Below are 21,180 nucleotides of genomic sequence, written 5' to 3'. Positions count from 1 at the left end.
AAGTTAGGTCTTTATTCTTTGGAGCGTAGAAGGTTGAGGGGAGACTTGATAGAGGTGTTTAAAATTATGAGGGGGATTGATAGAGTTGACGTGGTCAGACTTTTTCCATTGAGAGTGGGGAAGATTCAAACGATGGCATGGGTTGAGAATTAGAGGACAAAAGTTTAGGGGTAACTTAAGGGGGAACTTCTTTACTCAGAGAGTGGTAGCTGTGTAGAATGAGCTTCCAGCAGAAGTGGTTGAGGCAGGTTCTATGTTGTCGTTTAAAGTTAAATTGGATAGATATATGGACAAGAAAGGAATGGAGAGTTATGGGCTGAGTGCAGGTCAGTGGGAATAGGATAGGGTAAGAGTTCAGCGTGGACTAGAAGGGCCGAGATGGCCTGTTTCCGTGCTGTAATGGTTTTATGGTTATTTCTTACATCCTTCACATACACGAGGAGTAAAAACCTTTACGTTACGTCTCCATCTAAATGTGCAATCATAGTAATTTATAATAAACAGAATGGGGTTTGTAATATAGAGTACACTCAAGTCAGTGTGAGTTCATCAGTCTGATCGCCTGGTGGAAGAAGCTGTCCCGGAGCCTGTTGGTCCTGGCTTTTATGCTGTGGTACTGCTTCCCGGATGGTAGCAGCTGGAATAGATTGTGGTTGGGATGACTCGGGTCTCCGATGATCCTAAGGGCCCTTTTTACACACCTGTCTTTGTAAATGTCCTGAATAGTGAGAAGTTCACAACTACAGATGTGCTGGGCTGTCTGCACCACCCCACAGTGTCCTGCGATTAAGGGAGGTACGGTTCCCATACCAGGCAGTGATGCAGCCAGTCAGGACACTCTCAATTCTTAGAATTTGGGGGCCCATACCAAACTTCCTCAACTGTCTGAGCTGAGAGGCCCTTCAGCCCATCTAGTTCATGCCAATTCCATTTAAACAGCCTATTCCTATTGACCTGCACCGGAACCAAAACCCTCCATGCTCAACCACCAATGTAACTATCCAAACTTTGCTTAAATATTGAAATTGAGCTCACATGCACCACTTATGCTGGCAGCTCTCACAGCCCTCTGAGTGAAGAAGTTTCCTCCCATATTCCTCCTAAACTTTTCACCTTTAACCCATGACCCCTGGTTGTAGTCCCACCCAATCTCAGTGAAAAAAGCCTGCTTGCATATATCCCTTCTAAACCTTTCATAATTTTGTATACCTCTATCAAATCAGCTCAATCTAATACTGTACACTTTAAGGACTAAAGTCCTAAGCTATTCAATCTTTCCTTATAACTCAGGTCCTCCAGATCTGGCAGTATCCTTGTAAACTTTCTCTGTACTCTTTCAACCTTGTTTACATCCTTCCTGTAAATTGGTGACCAAAACTGCACACAATATTCCAAATTAGGCCTCACCAGCAGATGGATTTTCAGCGTCTGCAGAATCTCATGTTTAGTTCCGCTCTCCGAAACACAAGAGATTCTGCAGATGCTGGAAATTCACAGCACCACACACAAAATGCTGGAGGAATTCAGCAGGGCAGGCAGCATCTATGGAAATGAATGCAGATCCTGATGAAGGGTTTCAGCCCGAAATGTCAACTGTTATTCCCTTCCAGGAAAGGTACAGTTAGGTCTAAAGACATCAAAGGAGCAGAGGTTGTGAGAGGAATTGATTGAACGTGGGATGTACACAAGAGATTTGGCATCTATGGAGGGGAAGACAATTGACATTTCAGGCTGAAACCTTTCATCTGAAAGTTTAAACATACTAATCCTAGCTGCCAACTCCAGCAAAATTCACCCCACAGTAACTTCAACAATGGTACTGTGAAATTGATACCTTCAAAAGAGAATAAATAAACTGAATCACTAGAAGTATTAAGTGCAAAATTCATTAAATTCTTGCAGCTCACTTTTTAATATTTAGATATACATAGAAAAAGCCCTTCTGGCACAACAAACCGCTGCGGCCAGCAACACACACATTTAAATCTAGCCTAATCGCAGGGTTTACCATGACTAACTAACCTACTAACGATATCTCTGGACTGTGGGAGGAAACCCACACGGTTAAAGAAAAAGTTTATTCTATGAGCCCTGCCTAAAATTTGTTTAAGAGTCATAGAGGTAATGAGATGGTCATTAATCTTACCTTTGCATGAATGGAAGTGTGTTGTGGAGATGCCGAGGTAGAGGTGTTCGGACTGCATTGTAAGTAGCTGGTATGTGGTGTCGTACCCCACTCCCTCTGTTCAGGGATGGGTTTTCCAGTTTGACAAAGATGGCTTCTTTAACCCTTTTTTCAAACCATCTGTCCTCCCTCTCCAAAATGTGCACATTGTTATCATCAACGGAGTATCCCTTGTCCTTTAGGTGTAATGAGAACTGCACAGATCTGCATACTGGTGAGACAAAACAACCACTTCACCAATGTATGGCCCACAAAGGAGGGCTAACCCCTCAAGTCAAGACTCAGCTGTACATCTACACCTAAAGGGCTGCTTGATAAACAATGACTGAGAACCTTCATAGACATACCAAATAAAACATACCATAAATACAAGAGATTCTGCAGGTGCTGGAAATCAGTACGAATACACACAAATGCCGGAGGAACTCAGCAGGTCAGGCGGTATCCATGGAAATTAATAAACAGTCAACATTTCTGCTGAAACCCTTCCTCAGGACTGGAAAGGAAGGGGGAAGAAGCCACGATGGAAGGTGATAGGTAAAGCCAGAGGGGTGGGAAAGATAAAGGCTGAAGAAGGAATCTGACAGGAGAGGAGAGTGGACCACAGGAGAAAGGGAAGGAGGAGAGGCACCTGGGGGAAGGTGATCGCAGGTAAGAGGCAAGAGGCCAGAGAGGGAAATATAATCATCCATCTATCTTTACCATGACATAATGCGTACATATAAAATGAAACAATCTTTAAGAAGATACAACCACAGATACAGGAGCAGAATTAGGCCATTTGGCCAATTGAGTCTGCTCTGCCATTTCACCACAGATGATCACCTTCCCTCTCAGCCTGTATCTCCTGCCTTCTCCCTATATCCCTTCATGCCCTGACTAATCAAGAATCAACCTCTGTCTTAAATATACCCAATGACTTGGCCTCCACAGCTGCCTACGGGAATGAATCCCACAGATTCACCACTCTGTCTAAAGAAATCCCTCCTTATCATTGTTCTAAATGGACATCCCTCTATTCCAAGGCTGTATTCTCTGGTCTTAAGACTTCCCCACCATAGGAAACAACCCCTCCATATCCATTCTGTCAAGGCCTTGCAATGTTTGATAGATTTTAATGAGGTCACCCCTCATTCTTCTGAATTCCAGTTATATCCTTGCTTTTTATATTCTAGTCCTCCTGAAATGAATGGCAGCATTGCATTTTCCTTCCTCACCACAGACTCGACCTGCAAATTAACCTTTAGGGAATCCTGCCCAAGTAGCCTCCCTACTTCCTCAAAACTAACTGCCCCTCCACCTATCTTCATATTGTCCACAAACTTTGCAGATTCAGAAAATAGTGACCAGTGAAATAGAATAAAATAGAGAAGAGTTGATGTACTTATTCTTTATTCCAATTAGTACATAATATGCAAATCAGAAGCAGCATCTGCCATCTCCATTGTTATGGCTGCTAAATGATCTATTACAATTTGTAAAATTACAGGCATTTCACTCTCAATGTATCCTCAACACTCATTCATTTCTGCAGTTAAATATTTCCAATTACAATCCAAATAAAAATGCACTGTGTACAAATGCATACACCCTATAGTACAAAATTCAACACACAGTAATTGAAGCTGCACACCCAATTTAAGATAAAGCTTTTTTATACATGTGGAGAGGGCATTTTGTCAAATTCTCCTAAAACTTTAGGTACAACCTCAAATTATCTTTAATTTTTACTCGGTAAAAGTTTAATTTATTTCTGTATTTAAACAGAATTTCACAGCCAATGTTTTTGCATAAGATTGTATTTTGTGTTTTGTCTTTTATTTTCTATAGCTTCATCCTTGCTCTCCCCACTTCTATTAAACAACAGATTTGAATCAATTCTAGTGAGAGGAGTGATTGTTAAATACTTCCCCCCTCCCCCCCTCACTGCAGAGTTGCAAGTCACCAGTTGAGAACATTACTTGTGGAATACAAGAAAGAAGTCATCCAGAAGCTAGCCGTATATTGCAAATAATTGATTGCCAAACCACAATTCCCCTTTAATTCAAATTGCTGTGCTATTTAAGGTAATTGTCCCTTAACACTGCAAGAGCCTCTACTTCACATAGCTACAGTCTATGTCGCTAGCCACAGTATATGAAGCTTCCACACGGGACAAGCATGAGAAATCACCCAATCTCCGCTTGACAGATTTCAGGTAGAAAAGATGCACACATCCCAATTCATGTTAAAGGATCAATGTCCATATTAGTAAAATGATTTAAAAATAGTTGCTGTGTACAAATGTTTTGACTTTGACATTTATTAAATGGATTATCTGGTATAAATGGGGGAAAATAACAATGGCAGGAATCTTAAACACAAGAGATTGAGCAGATGCTGAAATCCAGAGCAACACACACACACAATGCTGCAGGAGCTCAGCAGCTCATGAAAGGTCTTGGGCTGAAACATCGACTGTTTGTTCCTCTCCATAGATGCCGCCTGACCTGCTGAGTACCTCCAGCATTTTGTGTGTGTTGCCACAGCAGGAATCTGACTTGATAGCGGTGACAGTGATTTCTCCAGCTGCCACTGGTACAGAAACATGCAGTGCATGGCAAATATTGTCTCAATTATCAGCTTTACATGAGCATAATATGGGGAACAATTATACCTACCATGAAGGCAAGGGTCTACAAAAGCTATTCCCAGCCTAAAAGCTCAGAACAGCTTCTGGTTTATATTCTACACAAGCATAAAGTGAAACCACTCAGGAAATGACTACAAGGCAATTCATCTGCGCAGATACTTATATGAGTTGAGATCCCAAGCCATTATGCAGAATGTTTATTGAGTGCAGCTATTCGAAAAACTATTAACTCGAGCAAGTCACTTCACATGCTGCTCTAGTCTACTTATTCATACAGCAGCTTTAAGTTCAAATTCGTCAATTAAAAATTACATCTGCCCAATACTGCTTCTTACCCAAAAAGTCTGGAAATTTTATGCCAAGATTGAAATCAGATGCCTGCGTCCTATAAAAACACAATACATTTTCTATAACCACTTTGGAAGCTCTTGTATTAAGCAACTAACACCCCTATTAAAGTTAAAGTACTCAGTTAAGTATTAGAGGGTCTTTTTGATTCACTAGAGCTGAACAGCAAGTTACTTGAGAGGTGCTGGGTAAACTGTTTATCTCAGTCTGTAGAAATAGCCAAGAGTTAATGCAGCAAACTAGATACCTTTAAATACAGAGGGAGTAACAGATTCGAAGCACCAACACTGTATCCAGGAGGAAACTAGCTGTGACTAAATTACCTGTTAAGTAATAAATTAAGAAAACAAACTGATAATTATCTCAACTACCATAGTTGGTGAGAATAAATTACATTTTGTAATTAATTTGCTAAATGCTGAAGTTATTAAATTTGAGTAAGGTAACATAGTGTGTTTCAATTTATTTCAGTAACACTTCACTTCCAAACAGAATTAAATCTATGATTGTAACCCACTGTATTAAAAATGAACACTATCTAAATGGAAAAGGTCTTCTTTACTTCACATTTATATCTCTCACCTTTTTTGTTGTTGTTTGGCATTTCAAATATTCCTTTTAAGGCTAACTAAGACAAACTATATAATGTTGAATGATGTCATGTAAACATGTTCCTGGCATTTTTTATTTTTCACTCCATTGAAGGAAAAATACAAGATTTTACAGTCCCAATGCAAATTTTTAAATGAGGTAAATTGAATATAATTTGATTCTGTCAGTTTATTCTCAAACTTGGCTGCAGAAGAAACCAAACTGATATCTAGTCCAAAAGTCCAATTGCATCTGGGTGCGTGTTGTCACAGGGTTGAGAAGGGCGAATTCAGCCTGTTGTTCAGTTAGTAATCTTCTCAATCTCATCAAGGTCATCGGTGTCAAGTTTCTCAATTTTCTTGTCTGGAAGAGAATCATATAGTGGTTATAACACTGAAGATTGCTAATGGCTCCAGCTTAAAGTTTTTATCTATCAATCTATCAGCAACCATTATCTATCATCATCAACTATTATCTATCATCAACTACCATCTATCACCAATCATCAATCTAACTATTACAGCATGGAACTAGCCTTTCCGGCCCATCGAGCCACACCAACCAGCAACCCAGCTGCTAAACCCTAGTCTAAGTTCAGGACAATTTACAATGACCAATTAATCTACCAACCGGTTCACCTTTGGACTGTGGGAGGAAACGAGCACCCAGAGGAAACCCACGTGGTCATCGGAAGAATGTACAAACTCTGGAATGCCCTGAGCTGTAATAGTATCACGCTAACTGCTACATTACTGTGGCATTTGTGAAATTCTGTTTTCAGGGATATTTTCAGTTATTATTTTGTGTGCATTCATGTTTACAGTGAGGAGAGGGGTGAGCACTTTCTCGGCCCTTCCCTCTCTGCCAGGACAAGGCAAGGTGAATTAGATGTCAATGTCATAAACCGCAGGGTTCAGTGCTGGGACCGCAGCTGTTTACAATATATATTAATGATTTAGATGAGGGAATTAGAAGTAACATTAGCAAATTTGCCGATGACACAAAGCTGGGTGGCAGTATGAAATGTGAGGAGGATGTTATGAGAATGCAGGGTGACCTGGACAGGCTGGGTGAGTGGGCAGATGCATGGCAGATGCAGTTTAATGTGGATAAATGTGAGGTTATCCACTTTGGTGGTAAGAACGGGAAGGCAGATTATCTAAATGGAGTCAAGTTAGGAAAAGGGGAAGCACAACGAGATCTAGGTGTTCTTGTACATCAGTCACTGAAACAAGTACAGCAGGCACTGAAGAAAGCTAATGGCATGCTGGCCTTCATAACAAGGGGAATTGAGTATAAGAGCAAAGAGGTCCTTCTGCAGCTGTACAGGGCCCTGGTGAGATCACACCTGCAGTTTTGGTCTCCAAATTTGAGGAAGGACATTCTTGCTATTGAGGGAGTGCAGCGTAGGTTCACAAGGTTAATTCCCGGGATGGCGGGACTGTCGTATCTTGAAAGATTGGAGTGACTGGGGTTGTATACACTGGAATTTAGAAGGCTGAGAGGGGATCTTATTGAAACATATAAGATTATTAAGGGATTGGACACGCTGTCGGCAGGAAGCATGTTCTCGCTGATGGGTGAGTCCAGAACCAGAGGCCACAGTTTAAGAATTAGGGGTAGGCCATTTAGAACGGAGTTGAGGAAAAACTTTTTCACCCAGAGAGTGGTGGATATATGGAATGCTCTGCCCCAGAAGGCTGTGGAGGCCAAGTCTCTGGATGTTTTCAAAGAAGAGATGGATAGAGCTCTTAAAGATAGCGGAATCAAAGGTTATGGGGATCAGGGAGGAACTGGATACTGATTGTGGATGATCAGCCATGATCACAGTGAATGGTGGTGCTGGCTCGAAGGGCCGAATGGCCTACTCCTGCACCTATTGTCTATTGTCATAAACACCAGAGACTCTACAAGTGCTGGAAATCCAGAGTAACGCTAGGCAGCATCTATGGAAGAGTAAGCAGTTGATGTTTTGGGTCGAGATCATTCATCAGGACTGGAAAGGAAGGGGAGTAACTGCAGCTCAGTGGTGTTGGTCATCTCATGGAAAACACTGAGCACGCTCAGAGGCAGAGAGATCTTGTCAGAAAATGGAGAAAATGCTGTACTCAGTATTAATAAATTATTGATTAATAATAATCAATGCTAATAATTAAGTCACACCCTATGGCACCTCACAGACACAAGAGTTGCTGGAAATCCAGAGCAACACACACAAAACGCTGGAGGATCTCAGCAGGTCAGGCAGCATCTGTGGAGATGAATAAACAATTGACATTTTGAGTCAAGACCCTCCATCAGGATTTAATGTACAGTGGCAATCAATTCCACAAATTCAGCACCCTCTGGCTAAAGAAATTTCTCCTCATCTCTGTTCTAAATAGACACCTTTGAGGTTGTGCCCTCTGATCCGCTACAGGAAGCCTCCTCTCTACATCCACTCTGTCCAAGCCTTTCAATATTTGATAAGTTTCAATGAAATTCCACACCCCCCCCATTCCTCTAAACCCCAGCGAATACAGGCTCAGAACCATCAAACGCTCGGCTCCGCATACATTAACCCTTTCATTCCCAGGACCATTCTCATACACCTCCGCCGGTCCCTCTCCAATGCCAGCACAACTTTTCTTAGATAACGGGCCTAAAATTGCTTGCAATACTCCAACTTGGCAATACAGGTAAATTGGTTATAGCTGGCTCTCTGCCTGCTTAATAATGAACATAATCTACTCTGTCAATACAAAAAAAACGTTTCTTTTTATTTAACCATATTATAGAATGTGTTTATAAACAAAAAGTTTCAATTCGGGTTTATTCTGCAATCTGCAGAGTGAAGTATTAAAAACATAGACCAAAGCTGCAGCCAAAATTCAATGCAGGTAATTAAAATCAATTTTGGGTCATAGATTCATTGCGACATATAGCACAGAAACAGACCCTTCGGCCCAAATGTTCCATGATATCTGTAACATCCACACTGCTAGTCCCAGTTGCCCCCGCTCAGCCACAAACCAAAATTAACATTCAATAACCAAAGAAGGGCACTTCCAAAAGGTGATGCCTTAAGAAGGTGGCACCCATCATTAAGGAACCTCGGCACCCAGGACATTTGTAACAGGATCATTACAAATAAAAGCTTCAGTGACGTTGATTGGTTTTAAGTTACAAAGTATTATTCTGGCTTGACAGTATTGCTATAAAGCTACCTAGCCCAAGTGTTAAGGAGAAAGACTTTGAGTTAATCACACCTTTCACTTTTCTTCTAACCATAAAACAAGTTCAAAGTAAATTTATTATCAAAGTACATATATTTCACTATATACTACAATGGGATTCATTTTCTTGCAGGCATTCACAGTAGAACAAAGAAATAAAATAAAATCAATTAAAAACTACACACAAAGACTGACGAACAACTAAAGTGCAAAAGACAAAGTGTGCAAATAAAAACATAGATTGGAATCTTGATTCCAGTTTGCAAAGGGGAATACTAGCTTTCACTTCATAATTTAATGCACGTTTGAAACCTTTCCAGTTCACGTCTATTATCATTTCTTGTAACATTTAAATAGCTACATTTAAATTTAAAATTTACAGTAAATACTTAATGCAGATGTGATCTAATGGTGAATCCAATTTTTGTAAAATGTGATTGATATCCCTGTAATAACTGGTGGAGAATTTTAATATAGAACGTAAGCTCTTTGGCCCACAATTCCTGTGCTATGATGTCAAATTAAACTAAATCTCTTCTACCTGCATATGATCCATATTGCTCCCAATTCCTGCACAGTCATCACGCTCAAGTTTATTGACATTCTGCCGTACACATGTATACTGCCAAATGAAACAACTTTCATCCGGATCAAGGTGCACAACACAGTACATGTAACTCACACACAGCTCAAAGTAATATTACCACAAATAAATTAACTAGCAGTAAGGTGCATTAGCTGAAAAGCACACAGGCTAAAAAATAAACAGTAAAATAGTATTCAAACAACAGAAGATCTGCAGATGCTAAAAATCAAAGTAACACACACAAAATGGGAGGCACTTGGCAGGCCCGGCAGTATTTATGGAAAAGAGTAAACAGTCGACATTTCAGACTGAGACTGTTAAATGTTATGCATTCTCCATCTAAGGAAATACCGGAATGTGTGATATCTTTGGATGCGGAGGAGGCCTTTGACAGAGTTGAATGGAATTATCTATTTACATCTTAGAAAAATTTAATTTTGGACCTAATTTTATTCATTGGATTAAATTACTAATCTTCAGAATTCTAAACCCATTAATCTCCAATGTGGAACTAGACAAGGTTGTCCTTTGAGCCCTCTGCTTTTTGATTTGGTACTAGAACCCTTAGCAATTGCTTTTCGAGAGTCTAAAGATATTACTGGTATTTTAAGGAGAGGTACTATCCATAAAGTTTCGCTCTATGCTGCTGACTTATTGCTTTTTATATCTAATGTTACGACTTCTTTACCATTTATGTTCCGTTTACTGACTAATTTTAGTCAGTTCTCAGAATACAAATTAAATTTACATAAGAGTGAACTGTTTCCTTTAAACAATTTAATACCAACTGATATTAACCTTCCTTTTAAAATTTTAAGAAAACAATTTACATATTTAGGAGTAACAATTACTAGGAATTATAAAGATTTATTTAAGGAAAACTTTCAAACTTTAATGAATTATGTTAAAAAAAACACTTTCTAATTGGTTGCCTCTCTCTTTATCACTGACTGGCCGAATTAATTCTATTAAAATAAATATCTTACCTAAATTTATATACCTTTTTCAAGCTGTGCCTGTTTTTATTCCTAAATCTTTTTTTGACTCTTTGGATTCAATTCTTTCTTCCTGTATATGGAAGAATAAAAAACCTCGAATAAATAAAGCCCACCTTCAAAAAAACCAAACAGAATGGAGGATTTGCCTTACCCAATTTTAGGTTATATTATTGGGCAGTTAATATACGAAATATTACGTTCTGGATATATTACATTAACCATGAAAATTGCCCTATATGGGTTTCTTTGGAAGTAAACTCTGTTATGAAATTTTCCATTATTTCTTTACTTGGATCCTCGCTTCCTTCATCTTTAAATAAACTAACTGACAATGTGGTGGTCAAGCATACTTTGAGGATTTGGTTACAGTTTAGAAAACATTTTGGTTTATTGAGATTCTCCCTCAAGCCCCATCTTTTCTAATTGTTTTTTAAAACCATCTTTAATTGACTTATCATTTAAAGATTGGGTATTAAACAATTTCAGGATCTGTTTGATGGAGGGAATCTCTCTTCTTCTGTGCAACTTTCAACGAAATTTAACCTTTCCAATACCCACTTTTTTCAATACTTACAGATTAGAGATTTTTTAAGATCTTAATTATGTACATTTCCTACAAACCCAGATAAGAATATAACAGATACAATTTTTAATCTGAAACCCTTTGACAATGGTTCAACATCTTACATTTACAGTCTGCTGTTGGGACTGAAAAAGGCCTCCTTAGATAAAATTAAAGGAGACTGGGAAAGGGATTTATAGATTTTCATATCTGAACAGAGCTGGAAGATTATTTTAAAATTGATTAATTCTTCACCATTATGTGCTCGTCATTCTTTATTACAATTCAAAGTGGTACACAGAGTTCATATGTCTACAGACAAGCTCTCTCATTTCTACGCAGATATTTCCCCCTACTGTGATAGATGTACTAATGGAGTGGCCACACTAATTCATATGTTTTGGACTTGTCCGAGCCTTGAAAAATTTTGGAAAGGTGTATTTCAAAGATTTTCTGTACTTTTCAATGTTAGTTTTAAGCCCAATCCTTTGACTGCCTTGTTTGGTATTGTTGAGGATAGTGCTACAAAATTGAAGCCATCTAATTTGCGGGTATTGGCCTTTATGTCTCTTATGGCCAGGAGAGCGATCTTGCTCAAGTAGAAGGAGGCCACCCCGCCTACTCATGTTCAACGGTTATCTGATGTTATGTTATGCCTTGATCTAGATTTGTTGTTCGATTTCTGATTCTAAGCATGATTTTCTAATGTTATGGAGACCCTTTCTGAGTTATCTTCATAATCTTTGAACTGTTATTAAAGTATGGATCTGAGCCATTATTATTATAATATTGTATGGTAAGGTATTTCTTTTCTTTCTTCTCTTTGTTTTACCAACCAGCTCATTTTGGTAGTGGGGGTAGATTTTTTAAAAAATAAAATACAATTATTTTATTTTACTTCATTTCACAATTCAATCTTTTTCTTTTCTACATGATTGATTTGGAATATGGGATACCGTGATCATATTACTGTGATTTAAATGTAATGTAATTTGTATTACTTACCTGTATCCTTGTGAATTTTGTATTTGTATTTATGCAATTTATATAATTCTAATAAATATTGAAAGAGATATCCCTGTAATAACTGGTGGAGAATTTTAATATAGAACATAAGCTCTTTGGCCCACAATTCCTGTGCTGACCATGATGTGAAATTAAACTAAATCTCTTCTACCTGCATATGATCCATATTGCCCCCAATTCCTGCACAGTCATCACGCTCAAGTTTATTTACATTCTGCCGTACACATGTATACTGCCAAATGAAACAACTTTCATCCGGATCAAGGTGCACAACACAGTACATGTAACTCACACACAGCTCAAAGTAATATTACCACAAATAAATTAACTAGCAGTAAGGTGCATTAGCTGAAAAGCACACAGGCTAACAGATAAACAGCAAAATATTACTCAAACAACAGAAGATCTGCAGATGCTAAAAGTCAAAGTAACACACACAAAATGGGAGGCACTCAGGAGGCCTGGCAGTATCGATGGAAAAGAGTAAACAGTCGATATTTCAGACTGAGACCCTCCATCAGAAGTCAGAGTAAGAAGGTGGAGGAAGGGCTGGAGGAATCTGATAGGTGAGGACAGAAGGCCATGGAAATATAGAAACATAGAAAATAGGTGCAGGAGTAGGCCATTCGGCCCTTCGAGCCTGCACCACCATTCAGTACGATCATGGCTGATCATCCAACTCAGAACCCTATACCTGCCTTCTCTCCATACCCCCTGACCCCTTTAGCCACAAGGCCCATATCTAACTCCCTCTTAAATATAGCCAATGGACTGGATTCAACTGTTTCCTGTGGCAGAGAATTCCACAGATTCACCACTCTCTGTGTGAAGAACTTCTTCCTCATCTTGGTCCTAAAAGGCTTCCCCTTTATTCTCAACTGTGACCCCTCGTTCTGGACTTCCCCAACATCAGGAACAATCTTCCTACATCTAGCCTGTCCAATCCCTTTAGAATTTTATATGTTTCAATAAGATTCCCCCCTCAATCTTCTAAATTCCAGCGAGTATAAGCCTAGTCGATCCAGTCTTTCATCATATGAAAATCCTGCCGCCCCAGGAATCAATCTGGTGAACCTTCTTTGTACTCCCTCTATGGCAAAAATGTCTTTCCTCAGATTAGGGGACTAAAACTGCACACAATACTCCAGGTGTGGTCTCACCAAGGCCTTGTACAACTGCAGTAGTACCTCCCTGCTCCTGTACTCGAATCCTCTTGCTATAAATGCCAGCATACCATTCGCCTTTTTCATCGCCTGCTGTACCTGCATGCCCACTTTCAATGACTGGTGTATAATGACACCCAGGTCTCGTTGCACCTCCCCTTTTCCTAATTGGCCACCATTCAGATAATAATCTGTTTTCCTATTGCCACCAAAGTGGATAACCTCACATTTATCCACATTAAATTGCATCTGCCATGAATCTGCCCACTCACCTAACCTATCCAAGTCACCCTGCATCCTCCTCACAGCTAACACTGCCGCCCAGCTTTGTGTCATCTGCAAACTTGGAGATGCTGCATTTAATTCCCTCGTCTAAGTCATTAATATATATTGTAAACAACTGGGGTCCCAGCACTGAGCCTTGCGGTACCAGAAAGGGACGCGGGAGGCACACTGGAGGGAAGTGATGGTAGGTTAGGAGATAAGGTGAGAGAGGGAAACAGGACTAGGAAATGGTGGGAGGGGGGCAATTACCAGAAGTTCAACAAATCGATGTTCATGCCATCAGGTTGGAAGCTACCCAGACGGAAAAGATATAATGCTACTGGTGCTTCATACCCGATGAGACCTGAGTGATGGCAGGGAGTTCAGTAGCATCATGGTGTTGGGTAAGAAACTGTTTCCACCTAGCAGTTCTTGTCCTAAATCTACGGCATCTCCTGCCTGATGGTAGGGGGTCAAAGAGATTATTGGACAGATGGGAGGGATCACTGATGATGCTGAGGGCCCTGCGTGCGTTGTGCTCCTGATGGGCAGAATAGAGTTTTCCTCACAATCATTTGTAGGGTACTACGGTCAGACATGTGTCTAATAGCCTGTTACACCTGCTTCCACCACTGTCCCTGGTAGCACGTTCAGGCACCTGTTACTCCATATAAAAAAAAAACTTGTCCACACATCTCTAAACTTTCCCCCTCTCACCTTAAGTGCATCTCATCAGGTATTTGCCATTTCAAACTTGAAAAAAGTAAGATTCTGATGATATGCCTTGTCTGTGTCCCTCATAACTTTATAAACTTCTATCAGGTCTCCCCTCAGCTTCTGCTGCTCCGGAAAAAAAAACCCAAATCTGACCAACTCTCCTTGTAGTTCATTCTCTATGATCCAGGCAGCACCCTGCTGGATCTCTTCTGCACCCTCTGCAAAGCCACCACATCCTTCCAGGAAAGAGGTGACCTGAATCGCACATGACTCCATATGTGGCCAAACCAAAGTTTTATACAACTGTAAAAGACTTTCTGACTGTTCCACACAATCAAGAAGTTAACCAATACCTTTCTGAGGAGGCTGAAGAGAACTGGACTATGCACACCTGTATTCACATCCTTCCACAGATGTGCAGTAGAGAACATCCTAACAAACTGCCCATCGTTTCACTGGCACCAGCCTACCTGACATCAAAGACATACACATAGGCAGAAAGGTGCTGGAAAAAGGCCAGTACATCGTGAATAATCCAGCCACCCTGCTCATGGACTGCTTGTCCCACTCCCATCAGGGAGGAGGCTATGTAGCATCCACGCCAGGACCACCAGACTCAAAAAGTTACCTTCCCAAGCAGTAAGGCTGATTAACACCTCCACCCACTAACTCCCCACTCCACACCAGCCTCATCACCTGCCTTTATCATTTCCTGCCTGTCACCTTAAGTATTCCTGTGCTTAGCTTCACTTTATGGCATAGAGTGCAGTGGGAAAGTCTTTAGACTCGTATACATAGCTAGGGTGCTTCAGACCTTTGCACAGTACAGTATTTGTCCACACGGAGCAGACAGCAAGTTTGTAAATCTGGCAGGAACAAAGGATGTTGGGAATGGTGAGGATGGAATGCTGAGGGTAGGGTGTGGGACAGGTGGCAGAGGAGTGCTGGGGCAGGGGGTGGCACAGATGCCTATGTATGCCTGCTGTATGTACATATAATTGATGTACAGACACTCCTGTCCTAGCATCACTTTATGGACATGTATGTATAGATGCTCTTTATGCACTTACAGTATATTCGCTGTGTTTTTTATTATTGTGTTCTTTATCTTACTGTGCTTTTTTTGTGCTGCATCAGAACCAAAGTAACAATTATTTTATTTTCCTTTACACCCGTGTACAGGAAATGACATTAAACCACCTTGAATCTTATACTCTATGCCCTGACTAATGAAGGCAAGCATTCTTCACTGAAAAGAGGACTAGGAGACGTACTGAAATGTTCCTGGATCCGGTTCAGGATGTTCATGCTGTATTTACTATCCACCATATTGATAGCCAAGCCACGTTTGCCGAAACGGCCTGTCCGTCCAATCCGGTGAAGGTACGTCTCGCAGTCTGGGTTCCCGTCCTTATCCACCGGGAGATCGAAGTTGATGACGACAGAGACCTGCTCAACATCAATACCTGGTGTGAAATAGTTGGGGTGGGGTAAACAGAATAGTTAACAATTTCATAATCAGAGATTGAGTGAAATATTTTATAAAATGTAAGCAAGGTTTTCCTTATTTTATTTACTGATGTAAAGGGTTTCTTCTTTTATGTTACTGCATATGTTAATCAAAATGGCTTCTTTGTTATGTTATAATTAAAATGGCTTCTTTGTTACGTTAAACGCTGAGAAAGCTCTCTCGCTAGCGGCTTGTTTGGGTTATATTATTGATAAGAGAGTGAATGAACCAATGGGTGTCCATGATATTCTTTTTTGGGGTGATATTCTGTCTCATATGGCTGCGAAACGGTGTTTTTGGAGGAGAGACCGGGAGAAGACGGACGTGCTGGAAGCGCCCTGGTCGATCTCCTTGGGTGGTCCCGAGCAGCGAGTCGAGGGGGTCGGAGTGGATCACAGGGTGAAGAGGGAAGACCCCGGGTATTTCAGCTCCAACAGTGTGCATGAAGAAATTGAACTTTGATAAGTCTGGCGCCTTTTTCTTTTTCTTTTATATTGTATCTCTATTAATCTCATAGTCCCAGTAAGATTTATAAAGTGTAATCTGTGAAGTGTACACTGTGTGCTGTCTGACGTCTGATGTTTGAGGTCGTACCAGGTGGCATTGCACAGCAACCGACACAACTGGGAGACACGGTTCGGCAGCGGACAGGGCTTCCTCTAGATAAGTACGAGCCGATATAGCTCAGCGTTACATTTGTAGGGGCCGCCTCCGGGATTGAACTTTTGTTAAACTGTATAGATTGCCACATTAAGTGCGAAGATGGATTGAGATAAGATTGTAAACTGGTGTGAGTTAGAGGACGTACCAGTTAATCATGCGTGTGTTAAGTGGGGTGGATTTCCGCACTTCGGGAGAAGTACTAGTGTGAGGGTTGAGTTTGATCAAAGGTATCAGGCAGGTAGAACTGATAGCTAGAAGGTGTGGTAAAGAAGTGGAATCCAGCTAGGGGTTGGTTCGTACGAGTGCTGACGTCATGACGTTGGAACTGTCAGCGACGGTCAGCGTCCAGGGGGAGGTGGGGCCGTGGGACCTCCACACCCTCCCGGAGGAAGAAAGTGAGGAGGTGCTGGAGGAGGAGCCAGATGAGACCCCGGGGAGGTGCCAGTAGCCAGTGGTGGAGGGTCAGAGTGGGAAGGCCTGGCCAGGCCCCATCCCCCAGCTAGAGGTGAGACCTCCGAGTTAGCAGCAGCCATTACCTCCCTGGTGAGAAGGGCCGAGAATTTTCTCAGGAGCCACACCCACCCCAGAGGGGGAGGACGACTACGACACATGGATCGAAAATACATCCCAGTTGTTAGGGGAGCGGTCAGGCTCAGATGAGGAAAAGAGACTGCGATTGGTGGAAAGTTTGAGGGGCGGGGCGGCCGGTGTCATCCAGGAGCTGAAAGCTGAACAGCCCTCGGCCTCCCTGGCGGAGTATCTGGAAGCTTTGGAGGGAGCGTTTGAAATGTCGGGAGATTCCTGGGAGCTTTTAGCCGAGTTTCACCACATGAGGCAGGATAGAGGGGAAAAGCTCTCAGAATACATTTTTCGACTGGAGAGAATGCTTACTGGGTTGCGGCGCCAAGGGGTAGTGAAGGTGGACAAGGTGGCAAGATTGAGGATGAGTCAGATATTTAGTGGTTTCCTGGAGGAGGACAAGGTGGCTTGGAGTCTCCAGCAGTCCTATAAAAGGAGCTCCCCTCCATCATTCGGGCAGCTGATTAGAGAGGTGCAGGAGGCTGAGAGCGCGTTGGGCCGGAGAAAGGGCTCGGGCCACCGGGGACAATTCTCAGTGGTACAGGAGGTGGTGGCCGGGTTGAGAACAGAGAAACCCAAGGGGTCCCAGGGGGGTAGGGACCCATCACTTGAGGGGATGGACAGGAAGAGTACCCCCTTCGGGGGACGGCCCATGCAGTGGGCTGAGAGTGGCAGGCGTCTCAGGAGGAGAGGGGCAGCAGGTAGCGCGTGCTATAACTGTGGGAAAGAGGGGCATTTCTGGCGGGAATGTGAGCAGCCGGGGGTGTGCCACAGCTGTGGGGAAGAGGGACACTTTCAGAGAGATTCTGAGAGACAAAATGCCCCGCGGAGGGCAAGCCCCCAGGCGACTAAGAAGGGAGAGGTGTTGGGAAACTTAGGAGAGACTCAGTGAGGGAACGGACTGGAGTCTCTGGAGGAACACATTCCCAGAAATCAGCCATGGGACCCCTGAAGGCCCAAGCCCTTATTCCGGGTGGATTAGTGGGACCCCGTTCCAGCATGTCCCTACGGATAGAGGGAATCTTTGCAAGAGCCATCCTTGACATAGGGTCACAGGTTACCTTATTGTACTGGTCGTTCTACAACAATATCTGAAGCATTTGCCAGTAACCCTGTTTAATGCACTGGAGATTTGGGGTATGGTTAGTTGTTCGTCCATCGTTGACGTCGATGAGGACCTCGACACCATTATGAAGGTGTCGAGACTAGCGCGTGATTTGGATTTAATTGAGGGAGAGTTGTGCAGCATCAGCTTCTCTCTCTCTTCCCAATTCCCATCTGGATCCAGTGGCATGACAGAGTCGAGACGGCTGGAGATGGGACTATGTGCAGTGGATGACCAGGACGTCTTCTGTGTCTTGTCCTGCTCTACACGTTCCACAACGCTTGCAGAGACCGCCTTCTTGACCGTTGGACCTTCCATTGGTCTCGTCCGCTCAATCCGCCGGAGTCTGTCTTCACATGCTGGGATAGACAACTCCCTATCTCACCGAGGGTTTGAGACCCGTCGGCTACCCTCACCTGGTTTAGCCGGCTTGTCGAAGCCGTTGCCCGGGGTGTGGCCGCTGTCGCATGCAAACAGCTACGGGGAGCCACAGGTGAGAGCTGAGTGCCAGGTGGGGACCAAAGGTGGACTAACCGCCCTGAAAAGGACGCAACATGTTCCCCCACCAGAGGTGCTACCCCTCCCTGACACCCCATACACCCGATGGTAACTACCTGTACGATGGGTACCTGTCAGTGAGATTGGAATTCTCGGAGGGCAATGTGGGAGTGTCGGAAGCCCTTGAGATGTTGGTGTTGCTTTGTCCGGATCCGGTGGAAACAGGTGGTGCTGCCCTTCTGGTGGGGACTAACTCCCCTCTTGTGCGACGGCTCCTGGGAGCCTGTAAGGAGAAGGTGGGGGGGAACTTCCTGGAGACCCTCTCGGTACACCCAGTGTTTCGAGCCGTGTTCGAAGAAGTGGGTGACCCCCAGGGGCTGGATCCTGAGTTCAAATGAGGGACGGTGTGGTGTATTCAGGCGAGGCCTAAAGTGATACGGCCAGGGGAGGTGGCACGAGTGATGGGGACCCCCAGATTCCCCGGAGTACCAGTGGGCGAGGCCCTGCTAGTAGACGCCCTCGACGACCTGGAAAGGGAGTCCCGGTTCCCGGCTGGGGCGCTGGTGAGACCTGAATTGCAGAGGCCCTCAGCTGTACAGGCACGGTGGATGGGGGTGATGGTAAGGAACACAACGGAGAGGGAGATCACCTTTAAGCGCGGGATGCCCCTCGCGCACTTGTTCCCGGTGACGGTGATGTCTAGCGCCTCTGTGAGGTCCAATGGAGGAAAACTATTGGAGAACAGGGGGCGGCTGACTAAGGAGGCCTTTAATTTTCAGGACTCCCCTGTGTATAAGGCTGGTGGAGAAGATGCTGAAGCTAGGGGATGTCTTTTCTCAGGGCGAGTTTGATGTGGGTTGTTCCAAGAGCACTCGTCACACTATCCGGGTGACAAACGACACCCCGTTTAGAGAAAGGTCGCGGCGGTTGGCCCCAACAGATGTGGAAGATGTGCGGCAGTTGAAGGATGCAGGGATTATCGAGGAGTCCCGGAGCCCCTATGCGTCCCCCATCGTAGTGGCTAGGAAGAAAAATGGGAAGGTACGTATGTACGTGGACTATAGGACCCTGAACCGGCGCACTGTCCCTGACCAGTATATGGTCCCGAGAGTTGAAGACGCGTTGGCCTGTCTGAGTGGTACCCAGTGGTTTAGTGTATTGGATTTGCGGAGTGGGTATTACCAGATTCCGGTGAGTGAGGCCGATAAAGAGAAGGCAGCCATTATCTGTCCCCTGGGATTCTTTCAGTTCAAACGAATGCCCCAAAGCATAGCGGGGGCCCCAGCCACCTTCCAGAGGCGCATGGAGAGGATGGTGGGGGATATGAACTTGCTCGAGGTGTTGGTGTACCTGGACGACCTGATAATGTTTGGATCTACTTTGGAGGAACATGAGGAGTGGCTGCTGTAGGTGCTGAGTCGGCTGAAGGAGGAACGGTTGAAACTTTCCCTGGACAAATGCCAGTTCTGTAAGCTGTCGGTTGGCTATGTTGGACACATAATTTCGCGAGATGGAGTGGCTACTGATCCGGCTAAGATAGACGCAGTGACCACCTGGCCGAGACCCCAGAAAGTGAGCGCGCCGCACTCGTTTTTGGGGTTCTGTGGATGTTACTGGCGATTCATGAAAGGATACGCTAAAATGAGTCACCCATTGAACCAGCTGTTGTGTGGCTATCCCTCCATGGGGAAGAAAAGGAAGGGGGACCAAGGGCAGGAGGCAGGAGGATATCTGAACCCGTCGAAGCCCTTTGGATTGAGGTGGGATGCTCAATGTGAAGAGGCGTTCCAATCGCTGAAAAGGGCGCTGACACAGGCCCCGGTGTTGGCTTTTGCCGATCCCCGGAAGCCATATGTGCTACACACTGATGCCAGCCAAGAGGGTCTGGGGGCTGTCCTGTACCAGGAACAGGGCAATGGACTGAGGCCGGTGGCGTTTGTCAGCCGAGATTTGTCGCCATCTGAGAGAAACTATCCCACTCACAAGTTGGGAGTTCCTGGCACTGAAATGGGCGGTGGTGAACAAGTTGAGCGACTATCTATACGGGGCCAAGTTTGAGGTGAAAACGGACAACAACCCTCTCACTTATATTCTGACCTCGGCAAAACTGGATGCTACTGGGCATCAGTGGTTGGCGGCTTTGTCTGCCTACAAGTTCAGCCTGAAGTACCTGGCGGGGAGTTGGAACATCAATGCAGATGCTTTATATCGTCAGGCGCATGAGGGATCGGGCACAGACGAGGAGTGGGACAGCGTCCCTGTCCTGGGAGTGAAGGCCATGTGTCAAGTTGGGAGCGACTGGGAAGTAGGAGCCCCGATGGAGACGGATCGGGCAGTGGATCAATTGGGGGCTGACGATGATGCGCTACCCACTGTTTACTGTAATTTGACTGCTCTGAGGAACAGGCAGTTCCTGGAGTTGAGCCCCCAGGAAGTGGGAGCGGCTCAGTGTGATGACCCGAGCATTGGCACTATCTGGTACACGGTTAGCCAGGGTGATATGGGGCAGGTGGAGAAGGCGAAGCATGCCTCTGTTCC

At 43.8% G+C, this 21,180-nt stretch overlaps 2 protein-coding genes across 3 annotated transcripts in view; one reads left to right on the top strand and one right to left on the bottom strand.

Moving 5' to 3' along the window:
- Positions 1-15,911, top strand: part of ubxn10 (UBX domain protein 10) — a 36,795-nt gene extending 20,884 nt beyond the window's left edge. Inside the window, exon 3 of the transcript XR_011883364.1 lies at positions 15,470-15,911. The gene's annotated coding sequence lies outside the window, so the exon portion shown is untranslated. The remainder of the gene's footprint in view (positions 1-15,469) is intronic.
- Positions 3,560-21,180, bottom strand: part of ddx19a (DEAD-box helicase 19a) — a 60,986-nt gene continuing 43,365 nt past the window's right edge. For both annotated transcript variants that reach the window (XM_072245274.1, XM_072245275.1), the window contains 2 exons: positions 15,562-15,753; positions 3,560-6,119 (listed from right to left, as the gene is read on the bottom strand). In XM_072245274.1, the coding sequence (XP_072101375.1) occupies positions 6,058-6,119; positions 15,562-15,753 (254 nt within the window). In that variant the 3' untranslated portion in view covers positions 3,560-6,057. The remainder of the gene's footprint in view (positions 6,120-15,561; positions 15,754-21,180) is intronic.

The sequence above is a fragment of the Mobula birostris genome, chromosome 27, assembly GCF_030028105.1.
Source record: "Mobula birostris isolate sMobBir1 chromosome 27, sMobBir1.hap1, whole genome shotgun sequence".
NCBI lineage: Eukaryota > Metazoa > Chordata > Chondrichthyes > Myliobatiformes > Myliobatidae > Mobula > Mobula birostris.
This window is presented reverse-complemented; position numbering and strand designations above follow the sequence as displayed.